Raw genomic sequence first — 11,797 nt, 5'->3', positions numbered from 1 at the left:
CCGGGTTTTGAGTTTCGGGTTTCAGCACTTGAAACTCGGTGATTTGTGCAACAAGTGAAAAATGGAAATGTTGCATACATATTTTCAGGTCTCGGGGTTCGGGTTTCGGCCCTCGGCACTCGGAACTCAATGAATTGTGTAATGTACATGAAAAATGGACATGTTGCACACTGGGTTTCAAGTTTCACGCTTTGGCACTCGAAACTCGGTGATTTGTGCAGTGAGTGAAAAATGGACATGTTGTGTACATATTTTCAGGTCTCAGGCTTTGGGTCTCAGCCCTCGGCACTCGGAACTCGATGATTTGTGTGATATAAATGAAAAATCAACATGTTGCACACTGGGTTTCAAGTTTCACGCTTTGGCAGAACTCGAAGTTGTTGATTTAGATATCACCCAAAACCTGAACACCCGAATGTCAAATTTTCGATGCCGAACCCCTAACCCTGACTGCCGGGTGCTGAGTCCCGAAGTCCGGAACTCAGGATTTGACATTTGAGATGAACGAAATTTTTCAGACATGTTTCAATTAATCTACGTATATCTATAAACATTTCACTAACCCCTGAACCCTGAAAGATATTTTTGTTGTCTTACATACCAAATTCCGAGTTCCGAGTTCCGGGACCCCGGACCCCCGAAACCCGGCAGTCCACAATTTCGGAGTTCGGGGGTTGGTAAAATGTGTATGGATATATGAAGGGTTGGTTTAAACATTTTAAAAGATGTCTCATATCAAATGTCAAGTCCCAAGTTTCGATTTCCGGGTTTCAAGAGTGCTGAGTCCCGAAGCCCAGAGTCCCGAAACCCGGAGTCCTGAAACCTGGAAATCAAAACTCGGGACTTGACATTTGATATGAGACATCTTTCAGAAATGTTTCAATCAACCTTTCATATATCCATGCACATTTTACCAACCCCTGAACCCCGAAATTGTGGACTGCCAGGTCTCGGGGTTCGGGGGTCCCAGAACTCGGAACTCGGGAAATTTGGGGAGATCAATAAAATTTGATTTACCCATGTTTAAAATATATTTTTGTTCTACATACCGAGTTCCGAGTTCCGGACCCCCGAACCCCGAGACCCGGCAGTCTCGGGGTTCGGGGTTCGGGGGTCCCGGCACTCGGAACTTGGGGAGATTTGGGGAGATCAATAAAATTTGATTTACAATTGAGTTGATTGGCAAACACATTGACTTACCCATGTTTGAAATATATTTTTGTTTACACATACTGAGTTCCGAGTTCCGGGTTCCGGACCTCCGAACCCTGAAACCCGAGACCCGGCAGTCCACAATTCTGGGGTTCGGGGGTTGGTAAAATGTGTATGAATATATGAAAGGTTGAATGAAACATTTTTGAAAGATGTCTCATATCAAATGTCAAATCCCGAGTTTCAACTTCTGGATTTCGGGAGTGCCGAGTCCCGAAACCTGGAGTCTTGAAACCCGAAATTCGAAACTCGGGACTTAACATTTGATATGAGACATCTTTCAAAAATGTTTCATTCAACCTTTCATATATTCATACACATTTTGCCAACCCCTGAACCCCAGAATTGTGGACTGCTGGGTCTCGGGTTTTGGGGTTGGGGGGTCCAGAACTCAGAACTCAGTATGTGTAAACAAAAATATATTTCAAACATGGGTAAGTCAATGTGTTTGTCAATCAACTCAATTGTGAATCAAATTGTATTGATCTCCCCAAATTTCCCCCGAGTTCCGAGTTCCGGACACCCGATACCCGAGACTCAAATTGTATTGATCTCCCCAAATTTTCCCAAGTTCCAAGTTCCGGACACCCGACACCCGACACCCGGCAGTCTCGGGTATCGGGTGTCCGGAACTCGGAACTCGGGGGAAATTTGGGGAGATCAATACAATTTAATTTACAATCGAGTTAATTGACAACACATTGACTTAATCATGTTTGCAATATATTTTTGTTTAGACATACCGAGTTCCGGACACCCGATACCCGAGACCCGAGACTGCCGGGTTTCGGGTGTCGGGTGTCCGGAACTCAGAACTTGGGAAAGTTTGGGGAGATCAATACAATTTGATTCACAATCAAGTTGATTGACAAACACATTGACTTAACTATGTTTGCAATATATTTTTGTTTAGACATACCGAGTTCCGGACACCCGATACCCGAGACCCGGCAGTCTCAGGTTTCAGGGTCCGGGGGTCCGGAACTCGGAACTCGGTATGTCTAAACAAAAATATATTGCAAACATAGTTAAGTCAATGTGTTTGTCAATCAACTTGATTGTGAATCAAATTGTATTGATCTCCCCAAACTTTCCCAAGTTCCGAGTTCCGGACACTCGACACCCGAAACCCGGCAGTCTCGGGTGTCCGGAACTCGGAACTCGGTATGTCTAAACAAAAATATATTGCAAACATGGGTAAGTCAATGTGTTGTCAATCAACTCAATTGTAAATTAAATTGTATTGATCTCCCCAAATTCTCCCAAGTTCCGAGTTCCGGACACCCGATACCTGAGACCCGGCAGTCTCGGGTTTCGGGTTTCAGGGGTTGGTACATCTCGGTTTGGGGTTTGGCACTGAAAATTTGACATATATATTTTTGTCAGTGTTGTGCTTCTGGTGTCCATGCTTAGAAATAGGATTTGTTGCACACCAGGGTTCAGGTGTGGGGTTTTTCCACTTCAGTCCTGGATTATTGGTCAATGCCACACATGATCGATTCATGTTTTTGTGCTTAGGGGTTTAGATTTGGTGGTTGATGGTAGGTATATGCACTCATAGTGTACATGTATCCTATGTGTTTGATTCGCTGGTGGCTACATCAGCTGTATGTCTTGATGGAACATATCTAGGCTCACCCATATATGTAATACACCCCCGTCGGCCCGCCCATCTATGTATTATCCCCCACGTCGGCCGACCCATCTATGTAATACATCCTATGTTGGCCCACCCGTCTATATAATACATCCTGCATTGGCCCACCCGTCTATATAATTATACCCCACCTCGGCCCACCTGTCTATGTAATAAATATTTTATAGCACCCTCGGCCCACCGGTCTATTTGATATCCCTTTCGTCGGCCCACCCGTATATGTAATACATTCCATGTCGGCCCACCTGTATATGTAATACACCCTACGTCAGCCCACCCGTCTATGTAATATTTCCCTACCTCGGCCCACCCATATATGTAATACACCCACGTCGGCCCGCCCGTCTATATAACAATATTTGCCTTACATCTCTCTTCAGCCCAGCTGTCTATAATATCCTACTCTACATATTACCCAGATAGGCCCACCCATCTCCATGAATGATCATATTCCCCCGGCCCATCCGTCAACATTAAGGATATATATATCATTGGCATACATGGGCCCACCCGTCTCCATCAGAAATAATATGTGTCCCGGCCTATCCGTCATCATCGAGAATATACACAACATGGGCCCATGATCAGCTGGCCCGTCTCATACGGGATATTATGGAGGTCGGGTGGCCCGTATAATACGGAATTTGTCACTGAAGGGGCTCGTGAAAGATGCCTACCATGCTATGAATCACAAGGACGAGTTTGCCCAAATGACCCGCTGGCTTGAACAAAAGGAGAAAGTATTACAACATCAAAAATATGTTAGTTGGCGACTTGCTGGTAGCCACGAGTTGGATCCTTACCATTCACGCCCACCAGATATGACATTCGGTCATAAACAAGTCATGGTGAAACACCCCAGTGCGAAGTCCGTCAGCCTCAAAACACTGGCTATGGACTATGGTGCTACTCATTTTCGAGATGCTCTTGCATGCTATATTGCTCAGCAGAGTCGAGGAAATGATCCCACACCACTTCACGGTCACGCACTTGATGTACTGGCACATGACATCCATTTTCCATTCCATCGACTGCCTGTCTTTCATAAGATCAAGTGGTGCTCAGTTGATGCCCATGGACATGGCAATGCACACGTTACTTTGGACAGTGTCCATGCAAAACCACGATGCAAGTTTGGCTCCCATGTCGTTGCTCGCCAATCCGATACAGCTCTAGTGAGGCTGGGTGTGAATTCGAAGGATCTTCGAGGTGTGTAAACTGTCAGTCAGTGTTACTATGGAATACTTACTTTGTACTGATCATAGAATTCCGTGTCGGTCAAGTTCGAGTGATTTTCACCTTACCACCAAAGTCCATCCCACTGCTCTTCCCACCAACAATCTGTCTTCCTACTCACCTTGCATATGTCGAGTGGTTCACACCATTTTCGCCAGCTCCAGACCGCAATAGCGGACTATATAAAGTCTCGCGTTCACTGCGCAGTGGTGACACCATGGCTAGTATTGTGTCGATCACTGACATTGAGCGCAGTGTTCATCTTATACCGAGGTTCGGTGTTATGGCCCAATGAGAGTGGACAAGTGATACAGTACTTGAGGACTGTGACACATTCTGGTTGAACTCGTACATAGATAGATATACTTTTTCAATGTTTAGATAATGCTCAATAACTCTTACTATGTTAGAAAAAAACTCATCTAACATTATCATCTTTAGCTACATTCTTCATAAATAGCTGTGATTGTGCTAATGTTACAAATTTTTGTGAATTCTCCCTAATTTGCCTTGGGAGGAGTTTCCTGATGGTAAGAACGTGCTAGCTTTGGTAGGCGTGCTAGGTTCGGGACATATTGAAGGCAATGGGAAGAGCGCCATTTGAGCACCCCCAGCCCACACCATCCTAAGTCACGGGTATACGCTGGATATATATCAGCTCACGTTTCCACTATTCTTACCTGAGCCACGGGCGATGGTTTCTCCTGCATATTGAATTCAATGTCATCATCACTCCACATTGTTGTCATAGTTCTGGCCATTTCCCTTTTTCATCTTTGACATTCCAGACTCAATACCATAATATATAATCTGTAGCTTCACGCGACTCATACCTCAGCGGTTCTAACTATCACAACACTGAGGTATGTATCGCGTTCCACTTGCACACCGTCTATTTCTTACTTTGTTCCTCGTATAGCCTTGTTCTAACTATTACGACACTGAGCCTTGTTCTAGTCTCATCCTTCCAACAGGTCATGAGCCCTGGTTCTTATTGAACCATCAAACGAGACTACATAGCAAGAACTCCGCTTGTGACTACTCGCCGCTCACACCTTCATCTCATCTTCATTCATTCTCATGGCGGTATCGTCATGGGCAAATTTGATCATATTCCCGAGTTACTGGGCACAGAAAACTACGTCGGTTGGTCCACAAAGATGCAATATGCTCTCACATGTGAAGATCTATGGTGCCATATCAACACAAATCCTGACCCAACAGATCTGCTTGGAGCACCATCTTTCATACCTGATCCCGCCGATCCTGACAACATCACTCCCGCCGAAAGGACGGCGATGCAAGAATGGTTGTTAAATGACATAAAGGCTAAGGATCTTGTCACTCGCCATCTTAGTGCATCTGTTGGAGCATTGGTATCACGCTTGCACACTGTTTCAGCTCGCGATGCATGGAGAACTCTCGCTGAACACTTCAATCAGACTGACACCAGTGCGCAATATCAGCTACGCCAACGTTTAGATGCCCTATGGATGAAAGACTCTGCTGATGCCACTAACTACATTGGTCAACACGCAGTACTCCGAGAACGTCTCCGTGATTCGGGCGCTGCCATGCGTGATGGTGACGCCATTTATAGTTTGCTCATAGGTCTTCCTCATACACCTGTCTGGCAACAATTCCGGTCCATGGTAGAACAACACATGCATGACGAGGTAATGACAGCACTACCAGGCACCATCTCAGCCTTCACCGTGGAGAGTTGTGTGTCTCGCATCACTGCCGAAGCGGCACATCATGTACACTCACACGTCATCACCAATGCTCGTCCTGGCTCTGAATATGCTAATGCAACCTCCTCCTCTGCTGCGCCATCGTACATCAACCCCATCACCAGACTTCGCAAGCACAGGCATAACCCAGATGGGGTCTTTTGCACCACGCCTGGCTGCAATAAAGGGGATCACGACCATGCCCACTGTTATGGGAAAGGTGGTGGAATGGAGGGCCAGGCGTCCTGCATGCGTAACCAGAGGAAGGAAGATGGCAAGGATAAGGCAGCAGTTGCTGCAGCTGCCACGGTAGCCACACCTTCCCCATCCACCTCTATGCCGGCGCCCATCATAGCCACGGCTGCCGCTGACATCACCAGCCTCATGCACGACTTATCCTTTGCATCTATCACAGAGATACCAGACGAGATTGCCTGCATTGTGGACCTCCCTTTCACTACCATACTGGACTCAGGCACGACAGTCACACTTGTGAAGGACCACAGGTTCTTTCATACCTACTCCACCGAGGAACCTGTTAGTGTGCTCACCGCAAATCACGGGGTCCTTCAGACCACCGGGTGGGGCACATGTGTAGCCTGGTTCACCATTGGTCAGTGTCGACTTCACATTCGTCTCTCCAACTGCCTTCACATGCCCGGTGCACTGTTGAACTTGCTATCTGTGAGTTGCATGAACGCTAAAGGTTGGGACGTCAATTTCTGTGCAAGCATGATCTGTGAGCTAGTCTACAAGGGTACACTACTCGGTTCCATCCCAGCCACCGGCAAACTCTACGTGCCAAATGTCGAGTTCATCCCTTTCATGGACTCACATCCAGCTCTTCCACATACTCCTGAGGTAGCTGCCTTCGCCGATGTTCCCTTATCCCTGGATCTGTGGCACACTCGCATTGGTCATATTGGCAGAGACACTGTTATGCTTCTCAATCGTGTCGCAAATGGCATTACAATCCAGTCCACTTCTCCAATGTCTCACTGCGAGTCTTGCATTCTCGCCAAACATCCACAGCAGCCTTTTCACACCTCCGAGACTGAACGTGCGCCAGCATTTCTTGATCTGATCCACAGCGATGTATGCGGGCCAATCCCTATGCTTACCCCACATGGGAAGCGCTACTTCATGATCTTCCTTGATGATCACACACATGCACTTGACCTGCAACTCTTGGCCTCAAAGGAGCAAGCTCTTGAGGCATGGCGCATACTTCGTGCGCGATGGGAGAACCTCTCAGGACAACATGTCAAAGTGTTTCGGTCCGACAACAGAGGTGAATTTCTCAGCGGTGCCTTCACAGTGAATCTTGAGGAGACCGGAGTGAAACATCAGCGTTCTGCACCATACACCCAACAGAACAGAAAGGCAGAGAGGGTGATGAGAACTATTGAAGGTCAGATGTACGCTATGCTAGACTTTGCTCACTTGCCTTCAAACCTTTGGGGAGAAGCAGCACTTACAGCCTGCTATCTGTTCAACCGGACAGAATCATGCGCGCTGCCCACTGACAAAACACCTTATGAGATGCTACATGGCACCAAGCCCAACCTCTCCCATCTTCGCGTCTTCGGTGCACGATGCTTCACACGCATTCCTCCTGAGTTGCAGGAGAAACTCGGGCCTTGCTCGTGCGAAGCTGCATTTATGGGTTACCCTCCTGGTGTGAAAGCCTGGTGTTGCCATGACGCACTGATGGGCGCATTCTTCAATTCCTGTGACATTATTTTTGACGAGACTCTGTCTAATCAACCCTTTTGTGACAGCAACGACGATGACGAGGACACCAAGACTGTCCCAACAATATCAAGTCCACCAGCATCTCCCATGCCTCCTCCCAGGACGACACCTCCACACACATCCATCATCCGTTGTTCCAGTCGTGTCCCCGTCCCCACTGAAAAGGGTCAGTCACTTAAGAATCACATCATCGCTGATAAGGCCTGCTTAGCACGTCAGTGGGAGCTTTGCAATGCAAGAATAAACGGTGTGCCTCCTCCTACTGTCGTTGCTGATGCGCCAGCTGTCCCCATTGTTGACATACCTGTGCAGATGCCAGGTGCGGCTGCTCCCACTGACGTGGATCCAGAGTCCATCCCTGTCGAAGATGATGAAGTCGGCTTTCTGCAGGTTCTTGCGAACCTGATTGCCGTTGAGGTTTCCTGTCTTTCGATCCAAAGTGATACTCGCCAGAATCTCCTGTTGCCTGGGTACGACCTAAAGATACCACTGGCGATGTTTGATGAAGCAATGCGTCGCCCCGATAGCGACCACTGGATGGCAGCAATGTGGAACGAGATGAACTTAATGTCCAAAATGAATGTTTACGAGCTTGTGGTCTTACCTCCGGATCGCCGAGCTATAGGTTGCTGTTGGGTCCTCGAATTCAAGCAGGACCTCAAGGGGGGACCTATGTTCAAAGCCAGGCTTGTAGCCAAAGGCTTCTCTCAGATACCCGGCATTGACTTCGGCCGGAAATTCGTGCCTGTTGCCAGATTGGCCTCAATCCGCATCATCTCAGCCTACACAGCATCCCATGATTGGGAAATCGATTGCTTTGATGCAAAACGAGCCTTCCTTTGGGGAAAACTGCAGGAAGATGTATATATGAAACAACTGCCCAGCTTTGAGCATCTCGACTCCAACGGTTCCCATCTCATCACTCACCTGCTCTCGTCGCTCTATGGCCTTAAACAGGCCACATTTGACTGGTATGAGCTCTTGCGAGAGGTCCTCGCGCGTCTCAGGTTCTTACGTTGTGAGGCTGACTACGCTGTGTTCATGTTCAATCACATCAATGGTGAGGGGGTGAGAATAATATGCATCATTGCATGGCACATCGATGACGGACTTGCGGGTTCAAACAACTGTGGTTTCTTAGATCGCACCAAGGCACAAATCGCCGAACGATTTGGAATCACCAATATCGGACACGTGACGAAATACTTGGGGATTCAGTTCATTTGCAACCAGAAAACCCGAGAACTCTGGATGCACCAAGAAGACTATATTGTGTATCTACTCGAGGAACATGGGATGACCAACTGCGATCCAGTCTCACTTCCCATGGACCCATCTTTTCCTTTTGGCCGTGCAACTGACACTTTCCCTCACGTCGACAACCTCCAAACCGAGTATCAGAAACTGGTTGGAGAACTGCTGTACCTCACAATGTACACTCAACCGGACATCACACTCGCGGTGATGCATCTGGCGCAGTACAACGTATGTGCCGAACCTAAGCACTACTCTGCTGCCAAGCATGTCCTATGTTACCTTGCCGGTACGATCAACACACGCACACACTACGGGGGTGCTGGAATCAATCCCAGTCTTCATGGCTTCTCAGACTCCGACTGGGCGTCTTGTCCTGAAGATCGGATTTTGATCTCTGGATATGTTTGGTTTTTCAATGGCGGCCCAATCTCGCACTCAGCAAAGAAACAGACCACTCAGGCTCTCTTGTCGACTGAAGCTGAATATATGGCGCTTACCTCTGCCATTCAAGATGGACTCTGGCTCCAATCCTTTTTCACAAGTCTGGGCATCCCACTGTCTCTCCCCATGCAACTCTTCGCCGACAATGCGGGCGCCATCACTCTCTCCAAAGAGGCCGCGAACCATATATGCATGAAACACATCAACCTACATTATCATTTCATCAGATGTCACATTGAGTCCAACACCTTCCTACCGGTCTGGGTCTCCACCCACAAAAACACTGCGGACATCTTCACCAAGGTCCTACCACGCCCCGCCTTCATTCATCATCAGTCTGGTCTTTCCCTCATCTCCTCTTGAATCGGATACTTTCGAGCATTGTCTCATTGAGGGGGTGTATTGAATTCAACGTAAACCTCCATGCTCTCAGACCTCTCCAATGGGTGGTACCCACCCTCATTCCTCTGCAAATGCACTCCTTGCTCGCCTTTTTGCTTCCCCACTGGTTTTGATCCGACAGTGGTGAAGTGACAGAACTTCCGCAACCCTCGAGACCTTTGGTGTTTCATCCATGTGCGCTCTTCGCTCGCCTGTCATCATTCATTCACTGCTTTTCACATGAGAACAATGCACCAGACGCACTTCAACAACCCTCCACGCCTTCACGGGTAGATCCCACACATGCTCTTACCCTGCCTTTCCCCATTTTCGCCTCGACCTCGACTCAGCACTGATGAAGAAACCAAACATTATTCCACAACACCTTTGAGTTCACGTCCAGATGCACTCCTCGGCCAGCTATTCTCACTCTTGTCAGTCAGTGTCACATAATAACAACTCAGGTTCAACTGCAATGAAGAGTGAGCAAGGAACTAAGTAATGTTACAAATGTTACAGCATAATGGCCCATTAGGAAAAGCTGAATAGAAGAGACTTGGGAGAAACAGCAAACGAGGTAGTGAAGGTGTGTAAATGAAAAGCAAACCATATATCATGATGGACTGTGTTGAAACAGATTAATTTCCAACAAACGCACAGCGCCTATAGCTAGTACCCACATGTGTGTAATCAATAAATTCCAGGAACAAGCCGGTATCTTACTTTCTTTGCCCAAGTCTCCCATTCTTCTCCTAGAGCACCCTGCAACATTTGGTCCTCTGGTGCAGGACAGCTGAGGGAAATCCAGGTGTGGATTATGATAAGTACGAAAGTGATACCCGTTAATGCTTTGATGAAAGGCACTTGCAAGATCCTGGACTGCCTCATCCATGATCCTTGGCTTCCATACACGACAATGGTCCCAGCACTTTGGAGAAGGAGACCAGCGTAGCTTGGGTGGCGCATCACCGAGTACGGCCCACTTGTCATGAGCCTGTGCTCTTTTCTGACGCTGAGATTGAAGCTCCAAAATTTTCCTAACATTGACATACAATAAAACCTCAATGCGCCACCAAGTGCGATCGCAATACTGCCGACAAGGAAAGCGGAGGTGATTGGTGTAGGGTGTAGGGCATGCAAAAGCTGCACCGCTCTAGTGCCACTGATGCCTTCTGGAATATCTGAGGGACCTATACGTGTGGCCAAGATGTTTGCCACTTCAACAAGCGGTATTGCCCATATGTTGATCTGTTATATTTTCCACAGATTAATACAAACAACGACAGGTATTTAGATGGTTGACCCACCTTCATTAACTCCAGCCAGCGAAGTTTTATACACCATTTAATGATGAATTCAAACAATGATGGCACAACACTCTCTTTAGATGACGGTGACAGAGAAGGGGAAGTGAACGATACATGAGTTCCAATGGCCGAAGCTAGGATGAAGGGGATCTTCAATAAACTCATGGTGCTTGACCTGGAGGTGCTACGAAGATGTTGATAGAAACTGATCAAGTCGTGGGGGGCAGGTATGGTTTTTATATTGTGACAGTCTTGGTTACTTGCACATGATACTCATTCTTACTGAGTGCAGGATGGAGTATCTTCAGGTTGGTCTTTCTGCACACGAACACCTGAAATTATGATATTATACATCAATGTCAGTCTCAGGATTTTGGATTGTTTGGTATAGCTCACCTAGGGTTTCCAATACGAACTTAATATTGTGGCGAACTCGGGTTTGACCGAACACCGTGACAAATATACACGATGTACATCTGTCTCGAAGTACTAGTTTTACAATATAACCTCGCTACCGGAACCGGGAAAGTTTTGACACCCTAATTACTAGGTCAAGGGATGTGACATTTTGTATACTGTCCTCTCCGAGCATTGAGGAAGCTGAGATATTTCAAGAGCTGTCCTGTGCCGTTCAAACCGCCAGAATACAATATTTTGGCACATTTACTGGCTAGTGAATGGCCCCATAATGAACTGACTGAGGTTTCATCAAGCAGCAGGTCCTGGCTAGAGAATATGTCACAATCAATGATTGGGGTGTGAAAGTGCCGGTTCCAGTAGCCAGGCTGAGTTTTGAGAAGAAAAAAACATACTGTAGG

General features: G+C 47.3%; 2 protein-coding genes across 2 annotated transcripts; one reads left to right on the top strand and one right to left on the bottom strand.

Moving 5' to 3' along the window:
- Positions 1-3,552: 3,552 nt before the first annotated feature.
- F5891DRAFT_1198375 (uncharacterized protein) lies at positions 3,553-4,400 on the top strand (the record flags this gene model as incomplete). Its single annotated transcript, XM_041368624.1, has 2 exons — positions 3,553-4,078; positions 4,135-4,400. 2 exons carry the CDS (start codon positions 3,553-3,555, stop codon positions 4,398-4,400), a joined length of 792 nt encoding a protein of 263 aa, XP_041217648.1.
- Positions 4,401-10,357: 5,957 nt separating this feature from the next.
- F5891DRAFT_1213948 (uncharacterized protein) lies at positions 10,358-11,144 on the bottom strand (the record flags this gene model as incomplete). The annotated part of the gene is made up of 2 exons (XM_041369263.1): positions 10,358-10,920; positions 10,980-11,144. 2 exons carry the CDS (start codon positions 11,142-11,144, stop codon positions 10,363-10,365), a joined length of 723 nt encoding a protein of 240 aa, XP_041217647.1. The 3' UTR covers positions 10,358-10,362.
- Between the last annotated feature and the right edge of the window lie 653 nt (positions 11,145-11,797).

This window comes from Suillus fuscotomentosus (genome assembly GCF_016647785.1).
Source record: "Suillus fuscotomentosus strain FC203 chromosome Unknown F5891scaffold_149, whole genome shotgun sequence".
NCBI classification, from domain to species: domain Eukaryota; kingdom Fungi; phylum Basidiomycota; class Agaricomycetes; order Boletales; family Suillaceae; genus Suillus; species Suillus fuscotomentosus.
This window is presented reverse-complemented; position numbering and strand designations above follow the sequence as displayed.